Genomic DNA, 26,904 nt, shown 5'->3' on the forward strand with positions numbered 1-26,904 from the left:
TATACAAGTTTTCATAAAATCAAGAAATAGATACATTTGATGATAATCATTATAAACTTTTATATCTTAATTTGACAGTAAACACTGAAAAGTATCTATTTAAGGATAATCGTGTATCATTATTGTAAACCAACAGCAGTCTGTTATACCATGACATAAATTCCTGTTGACTAGCAAGTACACTAGTTCCAGATAGCAGTGTGCCTGGAGGTAATGAACACTTTCACTCAAGATCCATGGGTAAGTATTGTTGTTAATGAACTTCAGGAGACTGGTGACTTTGCACTTAACCATTCTTTGGTGGATAAAACAGTGGATGGAGAATCCATATTCTGCTCTTAAATTCAAATTAATTATTAATCTACACATGAAACCAAAATTCTTGAACCTTATTTACAATATAATGAAGTTATGAGCAATGGCTATTTATTAACTAAAATATTGAAGTCAGCCTTGGTTTGACTGCTGAGGATAAACAAAGCCATTCATGATTTTCATTTATTTTATTCATGTATTTATTCATTAAAATTTCTTTCATTATTTAAAGTTCATTTTAAAGTATCTGTGAGAGAACATTCTTCTCCACAAGATAATGTGAACATCCATGCATTTTCATATGAAAAATAGCCTTTGTACACACACAGTGCACATATTTTTTTTTTTTTTCGAGTTCTGCACATATCAACAAGGCAATATTTGAGTATTTACTACATATTTATATACTTATAACCCATAAACTAGTTTTGCACATCTGTACTTAAAGAAAACAGTACCAAGATGTGTTGTGCTTATAGCATATGCAAATAATGCTATTTATAATAGCCTAACATGTTCTTTGTTTCATATCCCTCTAAGTTTTATAAATTTTTGAAAGATTTTTGGCACTCATAACACTGCACATATGCTGTTAGCATGAAAACCATTCCAGGCACTGACTATCTTTTGATTCTTTAATGTTGGAATACCATGGATGCAGCATGATAAGTTGAAGTTAAATTTTCCTGTTCAAAGCTATCTGTGACTAGTGCTACCCTAACACTGATCAGGGAATCAGTGTGGTTTCACATATTTTTGAATCTGAATTTTGATTACTGTCTTGATTGCTCATGTTCAATCAGTTTATGACTGATTCAGTAGACTATGCCAGCAATATATTTTCAATACCTAAATAAAAAAAAAATAAAATAAAATAAAAAACATATGTAGAAAATGTTTGCTTACAATTACTTGTATTTCAGTATATATTTATGATATCTACTTGCAATTTCATTAGTACTCTGCTGCAAGGATAGCTTTTTCATCTTTGGCAAAATCACCCTTTCCTTCCTCCACTACAGTAAAAGTAGAAATTGTTCATGACTAACCCTGGAGTCCCTTGTTATATACATACAACAAATTAGTTTCGAGAACTATAAAAAAAAAAAAAAAAAAAAAAAATCTCAATCATAACTGCTCAAAGAAGTAATATGCAGATATGAAGACCAATATGATTTTACGGCATAATGCTGAACCAGGTGCAAATCACAAGATGGTAAGAAAAATATCTGTTATTTAGAGTAGGAAACATAATCATTAGCACTGAAGTGGACAAAATATAATCTACAATACATAAAATAATTTGACTTTGCTCAGGTTAGAATTAAATTATTTCCAGACTTGTTAATACCTACAACATCTAAGCTTTTGATCAGTGAATGAGAATTTGTTTTATGAACATGTGTGTAGCATGTAGATGACAGCATTATGGGGCTGAATCAACATTCCAGTGATTGATACAGTAAAATGTATCTGTTTGTGGTTATGACCACAGGACAAGGTACGCATGCCATGTTCCACTTTGGTAGAGGCCTATTGTGGATCGGGAACACCCAACTATTTATAGTTAACTCATGATGACTTTGTTTATAGTTAACTCAATTTGACTTTGCTCAGGTTAGAATTAAATTACTTCCAGACTTATTAATACCTACAACATCTAAGCTTTTGATCAGTAAATAAGAATTTGTTTTATGAACATGTGTGTAGCATGTAGATGACAGCATTATGGGGCTGAATCAACATTCCATTGATTGATACAGTAAAATGTATCATAGCCAATGGGCTGCTTGTGGATATGACCACAGGACTAGGTATGCATGCCATGTTCCACTTTGGTAGAGGCCTATTATGGATAGGGAACACCCAACTATTTATAGTTAACTCATGATGTAATTCTCTCTCTCTCTCTCTCTCTCTCTCTCTCTCTCTCTCTCTCTCTCTCTCTCTCTCTCTCTCTCTCTAAAAAAAAAAAAAAAAGAAAACCATATATATATATATATATATATATATATATATATATATATATATATATATATATATATATATATATATATATATATATATATATATATATATATATATATACAAAATAAATAAAGAAAGCACATACAGTGCATGGCAGAAGTGGAAAAGTACTCATGTTATTGAGAGGTATGTAAATGTGTGTGTGTGTGTATTTACTTAGTTGTGTTGTACAGGGCACAAGCCAAAGTTCATTTTGTCCTGTCTCCATAACCATATTTATCCAGTCTCTTTAAACATGTGTACACTGTTTGCTACAACCACCTCTTCCTGCAAATAATTCCAGATTTCAATAGTTCGATATGGGAAGCTGTATTTCTTGATGTCGCTTGAATATCCATTCTTCTTTATTTTTCTTCCCATGGCCCCCTCATCCATCCCTCTCCCTCCTCCATCTGTGGTACCAAGTAATTCCCATCTATTCTTTCTATATTGTTTACTATGTTAGTAAATGACACAGACATGGAGGATGGAGGAGGGAGAGAGATGGATGAGGGGGCATGGGAAGAAAATAAAGAAGAGTGGATGTTCAAATGACATAAAAAAATACAACTTTTGTGTGTGTGTGTGTGTGTGTGTGTGTGTGTGTGTGTGTGTGTGTGTGTGTGTGTGTAAAAATAACAAGTCATACATGCATGCACTTATGCACTGCAAGTAGTAATGAGCAAAGAATATAATAGATTGAATGTAGAGGGAAGATTATTCTAGGCAATATTGTAGGTATATATGAGTAGGGATATGCAATTTGCAAAGTAGATATTGACAGAGAATAAGAAATGTAGAGGATGAAAGAATCCCACACTCTAGTGATACAAGTACTACATATGTATGTTCAAAGAGGAAGTAATATAGAAATCACAAACATATCTAATTTTATGGCATCAAAATTATTTTGAAACTTAAACATGTCTACCAAAGGTTATCAATGAGTGATATATATATATATATATATATATATATATATATATATATATATATATATATATATATATATATATATATATATATATATATATATATATATATATATATTATATATATATATATATGGACAGAACCAAAAATGTGCAAAGATTTGATCAACTTCAGCCCACATGCATAAAAATAACTCTTAAATATTTTATGTGAAAAATACATGTATGAACCAGTTATTGTCATTTTCATAAAAAAAACAGGTTGGATATTTGAAAGAAAAGAAAAGTTATTGAAAGGGAAATATTTGAATGACAATAAAAATACAGCTTCTCCCATGAAAATATAGATACTCTGAATAAACTAAAAGAGAGTTGACAGATACAAGAAAAGCTACATTAACTAAAGGGAAAACTAGATAAATACAGGTACAGACACAAGATCACATGTGTGTAGCTCAGGCCCTCTATATTACCACTAAGTAAATTTAAACTTATTGTGTTTCTTAAAAAGGCGCTCTATATCACCATGAAGTAAGTAAATTTAAACTTATTGTGTTTCTTAAAAGAATCTGAATTATATACAAGGGTTGTTCGATGAACTCTCGGCCTAACACAGAAAAAGGGGAGACAAGAGCTTCACGTGGCTGGATCATGTTTGTACGTACATGTTTCAGCAAGTAATGCATGGGCTGGCACCTCCCAACATTTTTTATACAGTTCAACGGTGACTTTTTGTGAGTAAGGATGGCGCCTTCCAGCATAATGAGTGAAGCTGAACAGTGGGCTGTGATAAAATTTTCCATGATTGAAGGCAAAATGCCACAGCTGATTCATGAGGAGATGACAGCACTACAGGACAGTGCCATATTCTGTTCCACTGTCAAAATTTGGGCTGCTTTCCTCAATTAGGACCACGACTTGGGTCAGGATGACCCTGAAGTGGCGGGCTGTCAACTGCAGTCACCAAGGAGGGCATGGTCATGAATAATTGCCAAATTCCAGTGCAATACATTGCTTCTCAACTGGAGATCACTAACAGATCTTTTGTTACCATCTTGAACAATCACCTCAAAATTTCCAAGGTGTTTGCCTGATGGGGCCCAAGAATGCTGATGCCTGAGCAGAAGAGGAACTAGATAATGATTTCAATGGAAATGTTGACTCTCCTGAGAACTGATCCAGAGGGATCCATGACCCAAAATGTAACCCTGGATGAAATGTGGGTTCCTCACTTTGATCCTGAAACCAAAGCCAAAGTTAAGTAATGAAGCATCCCTTCTCTCTGGCCCCACAAAAATTCAAGGTCATAAAGTCATCCTGGAAGGTCATGGTGATGGTGGTCTGGGACCCTGAAGGAATCCTCCTCATGGACTTCTTGGTTCATGGTTGCACCATTGATGGACCATACTCTGCTGATCTACTGGGGAAGCTTGGCAAGCTTCTGCTTGAGAAACGCCAAGGGAAAGTGACCCGATGCTTTCTTCTCTTGTTGGGCAATGCTCCTGTGCACAAAAGTGTGGTGGTCATGAACAAAGTGGTGTCCTGTGGCTTTGAATTCTTGCCCCATCCTTCTTATTCCCTTGATCTGGCACCCTCTGACTTTTACCTTTCCCACACCTGAAGAAGTAGCTGCAGGGTGTCTCTTATGCTAATGACGAGGAGATCAAGGAGGTTTTAAGGGATTCACCCCACCATTCTTCAGGGATGGACTGTCACAGTTGAAGACAAGACTGAAGAAGTGTATCACAGTCAAAAGCAATTACATTGAAAAATGAAAATTTTAAGTTGAGTGAACCTTTGGTCTATTTTTGCTCCCTCTTAGTTAGGCTGAGAACAAAATTAAACACTCCTTGTATACACACACACACACACACACACACATATATATATATATATATATATATATATATATATATATATATATATATATATATATATATATATATATATATATAATGAAGCACTGCTGTTGCTGTCACTCTCACCACATGTAGTGATGGTAGCTTAGTAACTGATTGTGGGGAGGGAGTGGGCTTCTGCTGCCACTGCCACCCCCATCACCAGCCAGCAGTGATGTCAGTTTGGTGACTGACCTGCATTTGTGTACTTAGCAAATGAGCAATTCTCTCATAACCTGCAACAGTGAGGTTGCCTCTGCTTGCACCATTAGAAAACTACTGTTTATCATTTGCATTTAATGATGAAGGCCATAGCTTTCTACCCAAATAGCAAAGAGAGAGAGTGTGAACACCAACTGTAGAAGATTCATCAGCTATGCATAAACAATGGCTTGGTGTGTTTTTTCAGCAATTGTTGGAGTACTGTACTGTACTGCATTGGTAATCTAAGGTCAGAATAAGCATTGAATGGTGTTAACAAATCTTAAGTCAATAAGAAAATGATTTAGCCAGAGATATAAAGTATATATAAGTGATATGAGGTGATATCAACAGTAAATGTTCATTAGCTGTGTATGTAAACAATGGCTTAGTTTATTTAATGACTTTTATTGTATTGTACCAATTTTTATTCATTATCCTTTTCAGATTTTATGAGCTCCTATGTATTTGTTATCTTAAGTTACATGCATAATTTTTTTTTTTTTTTGGAGGGGCCTGTCTCAGCCATGTTGGAACCAAAGTAGTTTTCTGCCATTACTTTAATTTATAATTAACACAAATTGTGTCTAGCATGGACCATTAATGGAGCCTCCCCCTTGTGTCTGCAGTGGCCTAACTTTGTGTATGTACATATATGACTGCAAGATGAGAGGAAAAAGATGGATATGTAGAAGAAGGATCTGGAAGAGAAAAAGCAGTAAGACCAAATGAGGCATTCACATATTTTGAGAAAGTACAAGTACCAAATAGTCAAACTAACATATGACAACTGAATGGTCCACAAAATCAAGAACAGTTCAGACTGGACAAGAGCTGATATTACACTAACTTATGAAATGGAAATAAAGAAGAAGTGTGTCATTCACTGATAAGTACAGTCTGTAGAGTTTGTGAAAATAATGAAAAAGATAACAGAAAGAGTATTTAGAAGAATAAGGGATAGTGAGATTCTGATAATTTGTACTTAAGAAGTCAATCATCACAAATTTACTAAGTGTGAAATAAATCTAATATACTCAGAAGAAAAAAAAGCATCTGACAAGATCCCACACAGGAGATTGTTAGTAGTTAAGCTGGAAAGCACTTGAAGACTGTAGGAAACAAAACTGGAAGAATGGGTCCATAGAATTAAGAAAAATGAGTGGTAAGAGATGAAAAACTAGAGTGGTGGAAAGGGACTAGAGAGTTACCACAGGGACAAGTTTTTGCTCCAGTTATGTTCTCAATATATAAAAATGACATACCCAAAGGAATTAATATGTCTATATGTTTGCTAAGTAGATTATGCAAAAAGTTCTTAATTCTCAGACAGGTAAGAAACCACTAAGATTACAAAGACCTGCAGAATAATTTAAAGAATATTGTATATGACTGGAAAAGTGAAAATGTAAAATTTAATGCAAGTGTGATTGATATGAGCAAAAATGAAAATTACAAATAGATGAATAGGTTAGGAAACAATACTTAGTAGCTATTGTGAACTACAAAAGCATATCAGGTAATGACAAGAAAAGTTATCATCAGAGAAGCATACAACATAAATATGGGGACAGGTAATGACAAGAAAAGATATCATCAGAGAAGCAAACAACATAAATATGAAGACAGGTAATGACAAGAAAACTTATCATCAGAGAAGTATACAACATAAATATGGAGACAGGTAATGAGAAGAAAACTTATCATCAGAGAAGCATACAACATAAATATGGAGACATATACATGTCACATGGTGAGGAACATGGGTGGTGATTCCCTTCCTGGATGGACATGAGTAAAATAATAACCACAGTGACGAAAAAAAAGAAAAAAAAAAAAGAAAAAAAAAACTGGAAAATGCAGAAGAGCTGAAAACAAGGAGGGACTAGATATTTGAGAGGGAGACAAGAAAATGGAAAAAGTAAAGATCTCCATCTTCCATCAGGAAGTGAGTCCAAGTGTGAAATGATTCTTGAAATTGAGTTACAAGGGTCAAATGATAATGAAGTACGTTTGCATGGTATATCTCATTATGAATGTGTCTGGTATAAAGAAAATTTTTGAAGTCCCAAGTGCATGAAACATCCACCATATAGTAATCAGATGTACAGCGCCAAGAAAAATGCACTTCATTAGTCATCTGAGGCTCTGACTCTTATCACAGAATACATAGATACTTAAATTTTTATCTGATGTGTTTCCCCCTACCCACAAAAAGAATCCCTGAAAATGAAGGTGTTTTGGGTAATTGTAAGACCATCTAAAAACAACCAAGGAATAAAAGACGTTTAAGCAACAGGAAACAAAGGCCATGATTTAATTGTAGAACAGCTAAAATCTTGACTGGATTGTGTTTAAACAACAGTATATATGTGAATCAAACTGAACATAATGTCACAATACATAAATTATTTTGATGTGGAACCACTGGCATGACTAGTGCATGACAAGTCATCTCATCAAAAGTGCTCAGTGAGTTAAAGCATATTATGGTCCATTCAGAATAGCTTATAATTTATGAATTTATGTTAATTTACTAACTGCAAATACTTTCATCAGCATAAAACACTGGGCTTAAACAATGTAGACAACAGACAATAAGACTTGCAAGAATCTAGTTGAGTCTTAGATTCATGGATGAAAAAGCTGAAAAATCATCCATGGCATTTTTTGAATCATGGATTCAAATATTGAGTATCTCCCAGTTGGAAAATCTGCCTCTCATCTAGTCAAAATCTCAGTTTTTCAAGTGATCCTCATGGTTAATATATTATTAAATATTAGGTAAGATCATCAAGGATGCAGCCACACAACTCTTGTAGTACTGTTTTTAAAAATTATAAGAATATAAATTATACCTTTGCTCTATATTATGAAACTACAGAAATGTTTTATTGTGTATTACTGGACCTTGGAGATTCACTCCCATATTCATCTTATTTCAAATTCTAAACCATCAGCTTATTCTGTCAAACTATTCTCATGTCGGGCACTTTCAATCACAATCATATTTCTGTATTCTGTCCTATCACTCCAAAGGAGTCTCTACATATAATGAAAAGGAGCTGCTTCTGGCAATACACCCCTGCCAAGTGGAAAGATACAGAATGATAATATTCTTACAACTCTTTCACCAATTAAAAATATCAAAATTTTGCTAGATCTTATCTTTCTCATGACTTATGGCATCTAGACAAAAAATATCTCCAATAATTTTTCTTCATATTTTCCTATTTTGTCCATATGGCTCCACTGCTATCTCCTCTACCTCCAAAGCTGAGCTCTCTTCTCAGACCTTTGTTAACAACTAACATTAGACAATCCTGAGCTTATTCCTAGATTATATTTTGCCCATTATTGATATTTGTTGATATATACATAAATAAATTAATTTAGTATCTATACTGGATGGTAAATATGAGATGATGCTGTTCTACATTGCCTGTGGATGTGTTACTACTGGTCATGATGGAGTCCCTCCTACTGTTCTGCTTAACTGTACTCCTATCCTCACACTATGCCTGGTCAAACTTTTCCAGCTCTGTCAATCAACATTCATTTTTTCTTCTTGATGGAAGTTTCCCTACATTTAACATATTTCTAAGAAGGATGATTTCTTTAATTCTCCTAACTACTGTCTTATAACTTTGATTTTATGTTTTATGAAGTCTTTAACCTCAATAGGAAGATTTCTAAATATGCATCTGCTTGAAAGCTTTTGGAATGCCAATATTGATTTTGTAAAGAATTCATTGATAATTTTATGCTTTTAGTAGAAGCTGGTATAACTCAATTTTTTAAGTTTCACTATTTATCTATCTGCACCTTTGTCCAAGTTGCCTTTCTAGCTGTTCTGTTGCTGCAGTGGTAGGTGTCCACACTTCTATGAAATCTATAAGCAGTAGTGTTCCACAGGGCTGTCCTATCACCAATTCCCTCTCCATTATTCATAAATTATCTCAGCCAAACAAACATTTTGGCCTATCCATTTCTATGCTGACAGTTCTACTCTATGCCCTAAAAACTAAATTCCTACATCTGTCTACTTGACACAATCTTCTAAACAATTATTTCCTCTTCCATAGTGATAATAAACTGCCCATTTCCTATACTGAACAGGTATGACTATTCTTTTGTAAAAATCACAACTGGAAATTTCACATTTCACCTCTTGCTATAGAACTTCCATTAAATTAAGTCTTGTTTTCCTGCTGGCAGCCTTTATCCTCCTTAGAGATGCTAATTCTATGAAGGGTTTCTCTGTCCTCATATGGAATACAGAATCCATATATAGGGACTGCTCACACAGCCTCACTAAACAGGATGGAGATGAAGGCTTTTCACCTGAGTAACTCTCCTCCTTTAGCTGTCTTCAAAATCTTGCATGCTGCCAAAATGTCACATCTCTTGTTATTTTGTATCAGTATTTCCATGGTTATTATACTCTTATAAACTTGCTAACAACAAAGCCTACCAATTCAATGTTTTTTTTGTTGTGTTACTTTTTTAATTACATTATATTTTCTTTCAAGTATCCTGATAATCAGAATGCATTTTTCATGATACAACATCATGAATGGCAAAAAAGATCTCTGTTAGAGCTATTTCTAAAGACAGTAACACTCACCAATGAGTGATACTGTTGTGTATGTCCTGTAGGAAAGACACCAGTAAAATTATCCTACAATAATATAATCATGGTATGCAAATGCTGAAAAATAGTGAGAAAAGGGTCTACTGTATAAATAAGCATAATTTGTAAAGCTATCACAGATCAAGTATTAAACTGCTCCTTCAATAAGCAGCTCTGAGGATTATTTCCCCACCAACCAAACTTTCCACTAGTGTGAGAACCTCACTACTGTGGTTGTGTGGTTGGTAGCAATCAATTTTTTTTCCCTCTAAAATCTGTGTGTGTGTGTGTGTGTGTGTGTGTGTGTGTGTGTGTGTGTGTGTGTGTGTGTGTGTGTGTGTGTGTGTGTGTGTGTGTGTGTGTGTATTTGTCTGTCTTGGCTATTCCTCCTTCACATGGAGGCTGACTTGGTATGAGAATATATACACAGACCACCCACACTTTCCTTATCACATAAGTTCAAATTTCAAATATAATGAGAATCATTAATGAATGTTTATGCATTGGTTGAAGATGTAATAGTGTGAAAGGTATTTGGTTGTGCTTGGTATAGTCATGGACAAAAGAAAACTTTTGCTGTGAATCACAGGAAGCTGCTGATTCAACTAAATAAAGATGGTGAAATACAAAAAAACTGCAATATCATGTTGATTAGCAGAACACCTTCAAAATTTGAGAAGCCCTAAAATACACTTTAGACCCCAATTCAGTAAACTAATTAATAGTTTAATATAGTATTTTTTCCTTCTGTTACACTGTTTGTTCTTTAGATGAATAAGCACTTTACTCTGACTCATAGACATATAAGTTTGTTTTGTTCATGACCACATTTCATGTGCCATAAAATAATACATCATGACTAACAATGACAAATATTGCAACTCTGTGTCAGAGATGGTACTGAGTGCGTAAACAGTTTATCTTGTGCGTTGTGTGCAGTGGTATGTGTACATGTGAATATACACTCCATGCTGTGATGAGCGTGTAAATGTGTTTACAATACAGGTAATGAAAGGGTTTCAAGGCCCCCAAGCTATAGTTACAGACAGCAGCAAAGGACATGAGGCATTCAGAAGCAAGTGTAAGGTACGAAGATAATATCAATAAATACCCGTCTCTCCTGTTGAAGTGCAACAAAACGTGTAAATATATTGTTTAGTATGATATTCCAACACTTCGTCTACCATCAACTACAACATCAAAAACAGCTGGTCTAAACAAAAGTGACTTCTATACAACATCCCATTAACTTCTTGTACATTAAAAACTATCTTTAAAACATCATGACTACTGATGTGCCTATATACTTTTCTAGTGTTACTATCAAAAGTATACAATAATTGCCATACTTTTACCTTAAGTTCTCTTTTAGAATCCAAATGAATATCTTCAAAACAAAGGGTAACGGATGAAGCAAAAATCAGGATGAGAACAACCCATTCAAAGTAAGGGCTGTCAACAACGTAAAGGCACATTTGTCGCACCCGGTACCATTTCTTGTAAAGTCTTGTCTCTGTAAAAAGAGCACAGCACTGGACTCTGAAATAAAATACAAAATAGAAATCAGTATGTAACAAATCAGCAAAAGTCTCAACATGCAAACAAGATATTGTGGTATTTACTCATCAGTAGCTAGAAATTAAAACTCAAGATGCTTTAAATTCTTCTTTGCAGTCACTGTCATTGCAATAATTTTCTTTCAATTGCCTATATAACATACATTAATGACACAATCCCAATATCAATATTCTCCGTCAAAAATTACAGTATTTCATTTCACTGTTTATACTACCAAAATATATATATATATATATATATATATATATATATATATATATATATATATATATATATATATATATATATATATATATATATATATATATAATTCAAATTTCTTACTATAGTTAGCACTAAATTAGTTTAGAGCTGATGCCAATGATCACATCACATTGAACAAACTGGTAATCTCTCTCTTTTACAATCTGTATATGGGGCCAGGAAAAAAAATACAAAATGGTGACTTAGGTTAGTCCCTCACATGTTTCTGCCACAGTAAGTGTATCCAATGCTACACATCAACATAAGCAGGATGTGAAGAGATGGCAATTTCATTAACTGATCATTGTTTCACCTTATAAAAATGGTTTTGCTTATTTCAAACTTAGTAATCTATCTCATTACTGCATGATTTCTAGAAAATATACAAGTTAATGGGAGATGTAAGGATGTCCAAAGTGCATGTTTCTCCTGAGTTTTATACAGGGTAAAACACAAATTCTGTGGATATTGCTAAATGTGAAAATACAGGTTATTCTAAGTTGAAAATGTTCTATGCACATAATGTAGTATGAGGTTTTGTTTAGCTGAGGTATGAGGTATGAGCTCATTTTGTCCTGTTTCCATAACCACATTTTTCCAGTTTCTCTTTAAACATGTCTACAATGTTTGCTGTAACCACTTCTTCCTTCAAATCATTCCAGATTTCAATAGTTCTAAATTGGAAGCTGCATTTTTTGATATAATTTGAACATCACTTTTCTTTATTTTCTTCCCATGCCCTCTTGTCTGTCCCTCTCCCTCCTCCAACTGTGGTACCAAGTTATTTGTGTTTATTCTTTCATACTGTTTACTAATTTGTACATTGTTATCAAGTCTTCTCTTTCTCTTCTCTCTTGTAGTTTTGGTATACCCATCTCTTCAAGTTTTTCTTCATAGCTTAAGTCTTTCAACTGTGGTATCATCTCTGTCACTACCCTCTGTATTCTTTCCAGTTTCCATATATCATTTTTCTATGTGAAGCCCAAACTACTGCTGTGTATTCTAATTTAGGTCATATCATAATTTTCTTCATAATTTCTTTACCTAAATATAGTTAATTACTGCCCTAATGTTTGTTAACAAGCTGTATGTAGAGCTGAATATTCCATTCATGTGCCTTTCAGGTGATAGTGTGTCCTGGATCATTACTCCCAAATCTTTTTCTTCATTACTTTTCATTATTTCTTCTTCTATTTTGTAATTCCATCAAGGTCTCTTTCTACTTTTCCCTATTTCCAACATGTGGCATTTTCTGGAGTTAAATTCTAATTTCCATCTTTGGCTCAATGCACGTATCTTGTCAATATCTTTTTGTAACTCCTTGCTTTAATTTTCATCCTTTATTACTATTTATTGTCCTGTCCTTTTTCTTTTTTGCTTCTACACACCTGGCATTATATCATCATTCATGTTTCCCAATTTTCACTTTATAACTTGGTACAAACTGTTGCACCCCCTCTCTATCTTGCAAAAAAATATATCATATTTTTCTTGCACTACTTTTCCTTCAAATGGCTCTTTCCATTTAATTTTTCCATAAAATTTATAAGTTCTGCAAAGTAGTTCTGTCTCCCATTCCTGTATTGTTATTTCCTGTGCAACACTTTTTCTTCCTGTGGTACTATTTCTATTATCACATGATCACTTCTTCCCATTGGACTCAGACAATGTATACTTGGTCTACTTTCTGAGGTTTTTGTTAACACTAAGTCTAACTGTGATGGTTCTTCTCCTCTGCATCTTGTAGGCTTGTTTCTCCAGTTTCATTGTATTCACCATCATGGTTTGCATAAATTCTTCGCTCCATGACCCAATATTTTCTTTCACTTCCATCTCCTCCCAGTTAATTCCTTTAGTGTTGAAGTCCCCTACTAAGAGCACTTTGTTACTTTTCCTTATCATTTCCTCTATAATATTTTTTGTTTCTAGTTGCATAATTTTAAATTTATTGGTTTCCCATGCATTAGTTTTTGGTGGTACGTACATCACAATAACTTTCCTTTTTTCACTTCCTTTGATCTTAATCGTGACACTCAAAGTTTCTGCCATCCCATCATCATATTCCACTTCCTCAAGAACAATATCCTCTTTTACCAATATCATCACTCCCTTTCCTTTTATGTCTCTCCTCCATGTGTTATGTGTGTGTGTGTGTGTGTGCGTATGCTGAGAGAGAGAGAGAGAGAGAGAGAGAGAGAGAGAGAGAGAGAGAGAGAGAGAGAGAGAGAGAGAGAGAGAGAGAGAGAGAGAGAGAGAGAGAGAGAGAGAGAGAGAGAGAGAGAGAGCACGGTATTTCCGCTGACAAATCATGAGTTGCCAGATGTCGTTTACATTCTTGTTAAATTGTTAATGATCGCCAGAACACATGGCGTCCAAAGAAAAGAAAAAAAATAAAAAATAAAAAAAAAATAAAAATAAAAAATAAATAAATAAATAAAATAAATAAAAAATATAAATAAATAAATAAATAAATAAATAAATAAATAAATAAATAATAAAATAAAATAAAATAAATAAATACCAGAAAACTCATGATTATATATGCGATCACAGCATCAAGGGAGGGGTTTCCTAATACAAGAGATCACAGTAGTTTAAGTGCTACTAATTATTATGATTTCTGGCAGTATTCCTCCATCTCAATACATCTCAGAGTTTCCTTCAAACTATGTGTAGCAATGGATTTGAACATGCAAAATAACATTCCTATCTAAAACTTGAGGTCAAGTAAACAAATTGATAGAGATCAAGATGCCTTACCTATTAAAAATTTTCTTTGGAAAACAATCTGCTGGTTCCTTTTCCATAATTTCTTGTCGTTTGAACCTTGGGTCATCATCATCCTTGACCCCACTTGTTATAGTGTCTACATAGTTGACAACTGCACTCCAACTTTGAGTCTTATTGAATGGAGATGGTATTTCTTTCTTCACTCTCTATGAGAAAAAAGAAATCACAAGTTATTCACATGGCATATACAGTGTCATTTACAAACCCATAAAACTGAATCAATACTTTTAGTGAATTGGCTAAAAAATCACAAGACAGTATAGAATATGCTCATTAGTCTACATTTTTTAAAAGAGAACTGTAAAAGAGAAGCAAAAACATATACCAGTAGTAAAATAATAGAAACTCATTTTCTCTGCAAAAATGAGGTGATTAATTAAAAAAATGGAAAAACTTGGAAATTTTTTTGTAATTAGAATCCACAATGATTTATGTGACAAAATTATGTAAAACTGTGTAGTTGCTCATGCTTTTTTTAATGTTGTATCAAAGTATCTTCCATCTAAAAAAAAAAGGGGGGAGGAGGGTTAAGGCTATACACATATATGGGACTTACATATATTACTTTCACAACATAAAAATGGTTAATTTAGGTGAGAATGAAAGGTACTTTTTAACACCAGGCAGTATCTAGTAACTTTATCAGATATACACATCAAGATCTATACAATATATGATGCCCTAAGAACCTTGATGAGAGGTTCTCTTGCACCTGGTTTGATTAAATAATAAAGCTAAATTCAGAAAAGGGAATGAGATGCTGCAGCAAGGGTAAATCAGCTTAAAAAAAAACCTAAGTATGCAGCACAAATGACCACCATGTAGAGTGATCAGTAATGATTGGTCTCATAGAGGCCTAGACATAGTTTTAGGTTAAGATGTGAGAATATGTGTGTGTGTATTTGTGAATGTGTGCATAGGGGTTCTCCATTTCAGCTATCTCCCTTTGCAGGGGGATGTCATCACAAAATAGATAAATATTATTCATCTATCAATGTACCAAGCTGATGTTCAGCCAGAGAGGTAGTGCTGACATGATGATTCCATAGGCACACACATGATCCCATCCAAGAGCAGTCCCTCACATCTTTAACCTTAAACCTCTAGACCTAAGAAGTGGGCCTAAACAAATAAGTCAGTATTTTATTATTTTTGAGTGATATTACTCTATGGCTTCTCTTTTAACAGATTTCTCTTTGATTGGAGACATGCAAAGGATGGCTGTTATCTGAAGGCAAAAGTGGACTGGGAATGGAGAAAGAATGGCAGTTGGAATGACAGCAGGTAGATAAGGTTGGTGAGAGACATTCAACCATTGTCTCACTGTGCCATCACTATTTTATAGTTAAACCCTTGTTCACATTAGTAGCTTGAATTACATGGAAAGTGCAAGGTTCAACCCACAGAAGCTTTCCACAAGAGGCAGTTTCACCAGGTGGGAGCTATGCCACTGACCCTGGCTAGCAACATGAGTCATGCAACTGTGGTGTCATCATGTCTTTGGTTCTGGCATTGGTGATGAGCACAGCACAGGAAAAGACAAAGACAACACTGGATTCACCTTTTTCTACATAACTGACTAACCTATGGGATGTTCGTAACATTGTGCCCCAAGTTGAGAGACTATGAAGACAAATTCTTCAGTTACTTCATGATGTCGATGAAATCATTCAATGATCTGCTGGAGCAAATTTGACGGGCTAGGTCATGGCTAAGCTAGCCAATGGAAGTGCAATATGGCCTTCAAACCATCAAGTGTGCATGCTCCCATTCAACTGCATGTAAATCAACCTACGTGTTTTCCACGTGGTTGGAAGGTAGACCTCAACCTTGACCTGTGAAGGAACCAACCCAAGGAGAAAAGCTGTGTGGTTGTGTTTGAATGCCTCCATAGACTTTCATTGTAACTGCACTGCTGCAGTTTCAACTGCGCAGGCAAAACCACCTAGAGCGAACTACATTAGAACAGAATGCAGGAAATGAAGGAATAATTATGAATATATGCATGAAGATGCCTTATCTTGAATAACCTTCCCCTTTTATAGGTGACAGCCTAGTGCAGAGACAGATATACAGTGGAAGACCTGTTGCTTTATGGTAACTACATTTACCATTTTGAAACATCAGCAATAATATTCAAAATCTCTCAAAGTTCTCTTAAGGCAAATAAAGAAACCTCTCATCAACAACACTCATGCAATAATGCAAGAAAATCTGTCTTTGTTGGAAAAAAAAAGTCATTTAAGTGTGTTTAGCATGCACATTATTACACTGGGTTTGGAGATATTATTGTATTTTTTTCTTTACATAAACAGTAAATGGGACAAAGGCGAAATCTGGCTGTGGAGTGATTAGTTACATTTTAGTGGCTGAAAATGGTGGAGATAAGGCCTTTCATTGTTTTTATTTTACACATATGTACTAAGTATAAAATAAAATTAATTGAGTCCTTTGTTTCCCATGTGAGAGGGAAGTACATGAGCATTATGATATGACCAGTGCAGTTGATTAAAAATAAGTAAATAAATAAATAAAAGGTGAGTGATAAGATTACCTCAAACTACTTTGTGACCTCTTACCTGCATTACATAAGTGAAGGGAGCAAAAAACATCAAAGTGGTGACCTCAGTCATCCTACTCAATTAGTACTGTATGTGTCAGTCCTGGTAGTGGCTAACTAAAAGAAATACTGAAAATGTAGTCGGCCAAGAAACACTGAGTACACTTTGGGCCATTCAAAATGTGCAAAACTTAATTTATGTACACTACTGACATACCTAAGCTTGTGCAAACTATGAAGTTATGCACCTGTAATAGTAATGATCAGGAATAAGCATGTTGGCAGAGAGAGAGAGAGAGAGAGAGAGAGAGAGAGAGAGAGAGAGAGAGAGAGAGAGAGAGAGAGAGAGAGAGAGAGAGAGAGAGAGAGAGAGAGAGAGAGAGAGAGAGAGAGAGAGAGAGAGAGAGAGAGAGAGAGAGATATGTATAAATCTAACTAGTAATCTCAACACAGTGACATTTCTCTTGAAAGGATTGCCAAAAGAAGACTGATCTCACTGCTGGAGTTAGGACATAGTGGAAGGAATCCTGGGTCCTCTTACTCTGAACTTTTAGAACATGCAGAGATTATAGCAGCAGTAATCTTCCAACAGTTTTGAAGTGTGTTGCTAGTGTGTCTTCCTATTGCAGGAGAAATGGCTTATTATGTATAAATCACAAGAACATTTGCAAAAGTCAGTGTTCCAACTGCAGGTGTTAATATTCAGTGATAAACAAATGTAGGTATTCTAAGGTGTCTAATATGAGATAAATGGTGCATGGCGTAAGCCAAAGATGTTAATAATCGGTTATGATTAATACTGCCACATGTATTACTTCCTCTGGCATTACCAAATTATTAGAATGATCATAGAAAATATTGATCCAATTAAATGATGAGCCATAAGCACGAATGCCAGTGATAAAAGTTATTTTGGAAAATTCCACAACTGAACTGGAAATATTACTTTCACATCTCTTTAAACAAGGACTGTATTATGCAGCAGCTTGGGTGAATACACTTATTACAGTAATGTGACAACAGACCATGGTACCACATACAGACTGTGATGACAAAAAACTTAGCTCCATCACTTGACTAGCTTCTTATAAGAAGCTAACTGACCACAGGACATGTGCCACCCTCACCTGCCAATGTTTTCCTTTAGGGCCCCCATTTGGCCTTCCATATCTCTCTTTTGCTTGACTTCTGAAGCTCACCGTCTGAAACAGTCGACATCCTTAGTCTAATCAGGTGGCTAAAATGTGACTGCAGTACCAACCTGAGGCTCTTGAGATATTTCTCAAAACAATGCAGGAAGGCAAGCAAGAAACATCGTTCTAGCTGCATCCAGAAATCTGAAGTAATGTATTTTGAAGAAAGGAAATATGTTAAAGACAAGCAATACAAATCAACTTGCATGAAGATTTTCTACACAAACTTGAGACCAAAGTCATTCATACAAGCATAAGAGTATGTCCACAAAAATGATATGCTATATAGCTATACTAATGCAGCTATCATTCCTTCTTATAAAAACAAAGTATAACTAATGAAATCATGCACAAATAAATAGCATACTTTAAGCTCAACATAGTAAAATGATACATTAAATAAATTTGGTTATATAATTAAAGATATAAAACTAAGTTTCATTATTTCTTAGTATAAAATTGCCAGTCACTAGGATCTCTAGTACATACAGTATATTAATTCTTCACTATTCTGAATATAAACGTAAATCATTATTACACTGTCCCTCTTCTACAATGGAAATAAAGTCTGTGAAATGGAAAATTAGTCACAACTTCAGGAAGTTACAAAAATATTTTACTGCATTTATAGCATATCATCTTGTTAATGTTAAGAAATTAATAGAACTGGCATGACACAAAAGTATGTAATAAAAATAAACTTACTGATATGAAAACAATTATGAACTTGAAAAAAAAAAGGCCAAGATAATGATTCACTTTACTCTTTTTCTCCAAAGATTCTCCTGCAGCAACTAAAAACTCAGGAAAGTGTTAATTTCACTACAAGAGGGAGACAGAGACATGGGTTTTTAATATTGTTTGTGGATGGCTGCATGAAGGAAATGAAAGCTAACATGGGTATTGTTGGTGAGAGACAAACTGAATGAAGTGGGGTGAGCTGTGATAACATGTCTGTTTATAGAAAACACTGTTTCTTGCAGTGAATGAGAAGGAATTTGAGAATGATGAATAAATCAAAGAGTATAGAGGAGTGATTTTGTAAGTCTTATGAGTGTATCAGCAAAAGAAAGATGTAAAGCACCTATGGTATGACCATTTTGAATTAAGTGTTTAGGTGTTGTCCTTTCCAGGGATTCCCTGGCCTGTGGCACTGCCAGACATTAAACTGGGCAATTATCAGATTAAAGCCTGTGTCACTGATAACCTCACTCCCCATACACCACCTCTCTCTCTCTCTCTCTCTGAATATATAGTCTCTTTCTCTTTGCATATACAATCTACATTTCATGCAAATTTTTTTCTATCAGGGATCTATACTTGCCTATGAATCATTAAAATTTGAGAAAAAAATTGGCCTGTCAGTCAGTCAAGCTTCCCCCCCATCTCTGCATTGTGAATTTTGTTTAAATGTGATAAGTTTCCTTTTAGATATGATATTTCTCTTAAACTATGATGTTACATTTTTATTCTTTAGTTATGACTTTTTTCCACATCATCATCGAGGTAAAAGTCAAGGAACGTTGGTGGCTTTCGCTGTTCACGCAACAGCTCTTGAAGGGTCAAGTGATGACCCCTATTAGCCTTTCCTTCAAAAAAATACTTGTTTATTGAGTAAATAAGCTCCTTTCTTGGCTGTGGTGATGAGAATGAACGGGAGAAGTGGCTTTCATCCTGGCTGACGGTGTGAGAGGAAGTGATCCTGGATTAACACAGTCACTCTGACCTCACTTGGTCACCCATGGAGACATAACAATGCCTGAAGGAAATGTTGCCAAGTACTGTGGTGTTTGCAAAAAAAAAAAAAAAAAAAAAAAAAAAAAAAAAAAAAAAAAAAAAAAAAAAAAAAAAAAATGCAACTATCATTTAAAATATGTATTACACTAACTTGCTTTTTCTAGAGCATCACAGTGTATATATACTACAACACTATTTAATTTTGAGGTAGGAAGTACCTGACATGGGTTTGTCTTGGTATAAGTGTGGCAGCACCGCCGGCCAGAGAATCCCCGGAAAGGACAATGCCTAAATGCTCAATTCAAAATAGTCAGACCATAGTTATGGGAGAAGTCAAAACAGAAGAAGTGAAAGAACTTAAGTATTTATAGGGTTCTGTTAATATAGCGAGATGGATGAACAAAAAAAAAGCGAGGACTATGGAAGGCAGGTATGCTATTGGATTATTTGCAAAGGATATGAAAGGGAGAAATGTGTATGTAGATATATATGTTTGAGAAATTCTATTCTCTTACCAACATAACCATATGAATCACAGGTTTCAGCTCAGAAAATTGAGTAAAAACTCTACCAAACCACCAAACAATAACTGATAATGGGTAAAAAATTAATATAAAAACAATCTTATTAATAGCTCCTATTCTATATGAATTAAAAAAAATTCCACCGATTCTGACATAACCTGCAGTGAAATGGTTTTCTTTTTGATCCTAAAATGCATACACTAAATTAAAAATCAAACTGCTTTATTTTGGCACTAGTAGCCTTTCATCATCAAACATCAAACATATCCTCTTTTATAATATATTGTAGCCTTGGATGTTTGTACTTTATCAGCCTATTATTAACTAATGGGTTTTGACTACAATCAAGTTACAGTATTCTATTCACCAAATAAGCTTCCACTGCTGTGACACTATTACTTTACAGAAATTAAGTAACCAAGAAAATAAAACCCATCACTGAGACAACATGCTAACTTGGAGGAAAAAGATGAAAGTAAAATTCTGAACAAGATGTACAAGTGTGCAAAGAAGAAGTAGATGAACAGGAGTAAAAGCCATGACAATCACCTCACAGGAGTTATAAGGAAAAAAAAATATCAATAAATTTAAAGTTCCTTCTGGCTTGACATTACAAATCTTGAAATGAGATGCATTACAGAAGCAAACCTGTGATAAAACATCAGTCAAGATTGGAAATTAAAAGGGTTGCTAAATAATCATTTCATAAAAATATGATAAATCACGTCTTAATTCAACAAGCAAATATTCAGCATAAGATCCGCAACAAATGGAGTCTCTTTTGCTATAGGAACAAACTCCTTAAGGAAATTTCAATAAATGGGCATAAGTATAGCTGTGAAGAATAATCAATAAAATTTTACTTATCAACCATAACAACACTTACCTGTACACACATGATGAATATCAAAACTATGAAATTAGCATTACTGTAAATCTCACCTCTTCCAACTTCATCTTGGGAATATTGCCATCAGATAAATTGACCTCTGATACACTGTCCTCATTATTGCCCCCTTCGCCTTCAGACTCTGGAAACTGCAGTTGATGGTAGTCATGTTCATGTCCATATTCATTAGAGTAACCCTGCTGATATTCCCCAGTGGAATATTCTTCAGGGGGTTGGTCACTTGACGTGTAATCTTGATACTGCTGACTGCGGCGTTCTTGTTGTGTACTTTTTCGAGGTTGGCAGAAAGCAAACTGGTCATCTCCCTGGTTAAACTCTGACAACTCTATTATTTCTGGCCGATCATCATCCCCTGGAAATACCAACTCAGTTAAAAAAGAAATAAGGCCTTATCATACTATGATAGCTACATTACACACAGCATAAACATAACATGTATTGACAAACAGCATAAAGAGGTAGAAATACATGAGTTTCAATCAACAATTTTTCAATGACAGATAATATACCAGTGTTAAGTTTTGCCTACAAAATTCAGTGGAAAAGATAAAAATTTTGCTTTTTACTGCAAGTTCATGAGAACTTTGTCATTACAATTGTGAAAATATATTTTAGGATATACACAAATACATATACTAATATACTTGAGAGGCACCAGTAATTTATTGCTAATCTTTTCTTTGTCCATTCTGACATGTTTTCTTTCATATTTCAGTGATAGTAATCCACTATTAAGCCTGCTTTCTATAGACAAAAATTTTCATTCATAATATACATGTACATTATACACATACACCATCTACATTTCAGATTCACAAATATAATACAGACATGTCACAAGTGATGGGGAGTTCCCATATGGTGATGAATCAAGGATATATCTTAGTAATTCTGAGTTTCTCTACATCAGTATCTGTAATATCAGTGTTAATGTTTTGTCTGGTGGCACTAAATAATGATTGAAAACAGATGGTTGCAAGCTGATGTAAGTGCAAAGCTGAGCTATATTTCTGAGAGAGAGAGAGAGAGAGAGAGAGAGAGAGAGAGAGAGAGAGAGAGAGAGAGAGAGAGAGAGAGAGAGAGAGAGAGAGAGAGAGAGAGAGAGAGAGAGAGAGAGAGAGAGAGAGAGAGAGAGAGAGAGAGAGAGAGAGAGCAACTGGGATTTCCTTATCTAAGGGAGGTAACAAATCTCCTTTTCATGCAGTTGTACCACTAACACATTTAGAAGTAAATGAAAGAATGGGATTGGAAGGATCTATAGTATGATAATGGAAATTTTTCAGTACAGAAGACTTAAAGCCTAACCCTTCCCAGGAAGCACTAACATAAATCTACCATGCCAATGATCCTTAATTGGGATAGAAGGTAAGATAAATTACTTGCTTATCAAATTGTATAATGAAAGATCCTTTTAAGGCATGTTCTTTAACAGACATAGATGTTGTGGGATGACTGAGAGATTGAGCACAATGCAGAAAATAGCAAGACAGTAGATGTAATGAGACTCAAGATGGGGGTATAGCTCAATCTGGATGATAGTTATGGTGGAGGAGATGAAAAAAAACATGTAATTGCAGTAAACATCTGAGAAAATGTGAGAGGACATTACAAAAATATTATAAGTACAAAACTAGGCACCAATGAGAAAATAGTGAGAGATTAATAAGAAAATTTATGGAAGAAGTGTAGGTGAGTTTCATTGTATACTTCATTGTCTGAATGCTACTCTTGAATTCAATTTCTTGGATGCATAAAGCACTTTATTCTGTCCACCACTGCATTTTCCCCTCTCAGTGTATCCCATCAGCATTGATCTTTCTAAGATTACAGACCTCCTTTCATGATGTGACCAAGGAAATGTAGTTGCTCTCTTCCTTTTCTTCTTGCTTGTTAAAGGTCTTCAAAAAAATTTGATGGTCTGTCCAGGAATCCTACATTTTCTACAGTAAACTCCGAGTTTTACAGTATCCAGATTCCACGATCCTTAAGTTTCACACAGTCCTAAATTCTTATCACTCTGACTTTTGTGCAGCATCTCATTGAGTTTCACACTTTTGTTGCATATGGTCATGTCTTCCTATTAATGATGTTACAGATAGTAAAAGTAAATGTGTATGTGCTATGTACTGTATACTTATTTCTGTGTACAGGTGATTTATGTGGATAAACCACTTATTTGCCACAACACCAGTGTTGTATGTAAGGAAGAGAAAGGCAGGTGTCACACTATATGGTGATGCTGCCATCACAAACAAACAAATGAGAGGTGTCTCACTACTGCAGTGCCACATCCACCACACAGCATTGCATCATGCTGTGTCAGTGCTGCCCCTACTCATTGCTGCATCATGCTGGATGTGAGGACAAAACATACTCATGTAGTTCTAGATGTAGCAGCACTGCACTGCTGCATCATGCCAGATGTGTAGCCAAAACACACATTCACACAGTTCTTGATGTGGTGGTGCCACACTGCCACATCATGTCAGATGTGATGACAATACACATTCACACAGTTCTAGATGCAGCAGTGCCACACTGTTATATCACACTGGATGTGAGGACAAAATACACTCACTCACACAGTTCTAGATGCAGCAGCACAGTACCACTGCATCATGTCAAATAGGAGGACAAAATATCCATTCACACTGTTCTAGGCCACATGGCCAGAATAAAGAAGTGTTTTCAACGTTTTCAATGCCCTTATTTTCATGAGTTTAACACCATCTTGGAAGAATGCAAATGCATAACTTGAGAGGGCCCTATATATTCTGGTGCTTTTAGCTTTTACTACAACTGTTTTGATATTGCCCTATATTAATTATCATATATATAATAAACAAAGATAACTTTGATGCAACAATCTAGTAAAGACTTCCTGGTTTTCATAGAAAGTCTACTCTTACCAAAAAATCTGATTGATAAGATTTTTTTTTTACTATACCTACTCCACTTCATTTTCTTTCATTACTTAAATTTTTCTAAACACACACACACACACACACACACACACACACACACACACACACACACACACACACACAAAAAAAAAAAAAAAAAAAAAAAAGTTTTTATATGATTGTGAACCTATGTGTCAATGCTCCTTGCTTCGCATGCTTGGGAAAACTAAAATGGATACAAAACTCTGGTTTTGTATTCCACCTTCTTATTACTTGAACTCTTTCAAGAGGAAGGCTTCAAGACATTTATCTTACAACTTTGCATGATCCATTTGGCTGTTCTCACAGACTGACACCTCAGTCTTTTTTTTTTTTATTTTTTTGCCCTAGGTCAGTGCCCCTCTTATATGAACAGAAAAAAGTGAAAGCTCTACATCTATAAGTCCAATTGCATCTAATGAACTGAACATGTACATAAAAAAACAGAAGCCATCAAATTCTACTCTATCCTTCTTCCAAACTTGATATCATGCCTTATGAGGTTTGATAAAAACCAGCCTAGATATCTATTTTTGAAACAGTACCATGTGGTAACTCATCTGGAAAAACTGTCAATCCAGCAAGGCTTATGAATCAAGGCAAGCTGTAGTCAATGGTGTATCTGTATAAGTATCTTAAAACAAAGGCACAGTCTTATAATATCATCAAATCATGAAAGGAATGCGGATATTCTGAAAAGAAATGGTTGAGACATGAAACAGCTGTATCCCAAATGGATTATAATTAAAATGAAAGTGTTTTTACAACAAAACTATTTCTCTTTGCTTAAAATCAATTGACAAAGCATAATATGGTAACACTTTTGCTACATAAACATTTTTGCAGACAAAATGTGTACTATCCAATTATTATCATAAATCATATAAAAATCTACAATTAGCTGAGTTGTGTGCACACTACTAATCCTGGTGAAACTGTCTACATTCAAGTCGTTCATCAGGCCAAAATAATTTTACTGGTGGTAGAATCAAGACCAAAAGCAGAACTAAAGCTAATTTATTTATGTCATTATGAGAACATTTTATGTATTGTACTACTGCTTTATTCTAAGTGGGCATGAGAAACAGCTCATTAAAATACACCCTTTAAACAGATTATAATGATTATGAGGCTAAAAGTTAACAGCAATATTATGAAGTACATATATTAAACAAAGACAGATGAAATATACCCAGTGCATGATAATATTGCAGAAAAAGCTATTGGAATTAAAATGTCAAAAGTTAATATTATTAAAGATCTAATCTATGACAATAATCAACTGCAAAAAAAAAAAAAAAAAAAAAAAAAAAAAAAACTATTTAAGAATAGTGTATATTGTGAATGCATCTATTACACTTTACTATGTGGAATTATTTAGCTACACTTAAAAGCTATATGGGGGATTACACAATTGCAATAGTTAATCTACATTCTGACCAACTACCTAAATAGCACTGTTTAGTTTTGTTACCTTGAAACTTTACTTTCTTTCCATTTATTACATTCTTGTCCATATGTCCATTTTCTTGGGGTGCACGAGCCAATATGGTTTTGTAGTTGTTCTGGTCTGAATTGATGTACAAAAAAAAAATAATACAGAGCAGCAGGTAATAAAACCTAGATGGCCAAATAATTACATAATGTATAACTATTTTAGCTGTTGAAGGAAATTTAATTAATGAAGTTGAGAATATACAAGAATAATTAATCAGTACAGCAATTCAACCTGACATATGATTAAAGTAGGTGAAATATTCTTAATGTACACCTTTCCTTCTATTTCTTATTATATTAGATAATAAAAAAATGTACCTTTCATTAATAAAAAAGCTAATGTTGAACAGAATATTGTTTATTCTTGAATCTAAAAATAAAGTGTAGAAAGCACTGCTACAAAACTGACCCTTATGTTAGATATTCCAGTTACCTAAATTATTACAAGCAAATGCAGCAATAGATATCAACACTAATTCTATTTCTGATACGTATCTCCCTCTGAGAACATCCCTGAAGGAGATGACCACATAAGTAGAGCCTCCAGTGTTCTATGTCTGACATTCCTTTCTTGTTAGTTTAAGCACTCCTCTCCCTACTATCACTTGTTTAACAAATTATTTCTTTACCTTATCCTTCAATTTTCTATAAAAGTTTTCCTCTGGATTCTACTCATGTACTTTTTTTTTTTTTCAAAATTTAAGTCTTCAGCATCTTAATATGGCCAAATCATTGCCTTAAAATGACCAAACTACCTCAATGTATCTTTTTTTCACCCATTTCATCACTTCTCACTTCATTCCATTAGCTTGAGTTACCATACTGCAACTTTCATCTATGTGTTCACCCTCAGATTTTTATCAGACCACACACACTCAAAGACAAATAATTTCCACACCACAAACTTTGAGTGCTTCACCATTTTCAACATCAAAGTCAATCAT

The 26,904-nt window shown here is 34.4% G+C and overlaps 1 protein-coding gene across 3 annotated transcripts in view; it reads right to left on the minus strand.

Annotated features, from left to right (window-relative positions):
- The window catches only part of LOC135107048 (sodium channel protein 60E-like), a 264,723-nt gene that overhangs the window by 106,868 nt on the left and 130,951 nt on the right, over window positions 1–26,904 (minus strand). For all 3 annotated transcript variants that reach the window (XR_010271559.1, XM_064016638.1, XM_064016639.1), the window contains exons 18-22: window positions 25,938–26,033; window positions 21,554–21,873; window positions 18,285–18,359; window positions 14,568–14,743; window positions 11,342–11,525 (exon numbers count right to left, since the gene is read on the minus strand). Coding sequence is in view for 2 of the 3 variants with exons in the window: in XM_064016638.1 (XP_063872708.1) it covers window positions 11,342–11,525; window positions 14,568–14,743; window positions 18,285–18,359; window positions 21,554–21,873; window positions 25,938–26,033 (851 nt within the window). In the remaining variant the exon portion in view is untranslated. The remainder of the gene's footprint in view (window positions 1–11,341; window positions 11,526–14,567; window positions 14,744–18,284; window positions 18,360–21,553; window positions 21,874–25,937; window positions 26,034–26,904) is intronic.

This window comes from Scylla paramamosain, chromosome 14, assembly GCF_035594125.1.
Source record: "Scylla paramamosain isolate STU-SP2022 chromosome 14, ASM3559412v1, whole genome shotgun sequence".
Classification (NCBI taxonomy): domain Eukaryota; kingdom Metazoa; phylum Arthropoda; class Malacostraca; order Decapoda; family Portunidae; genus Scylla; species Scylla paramamosain.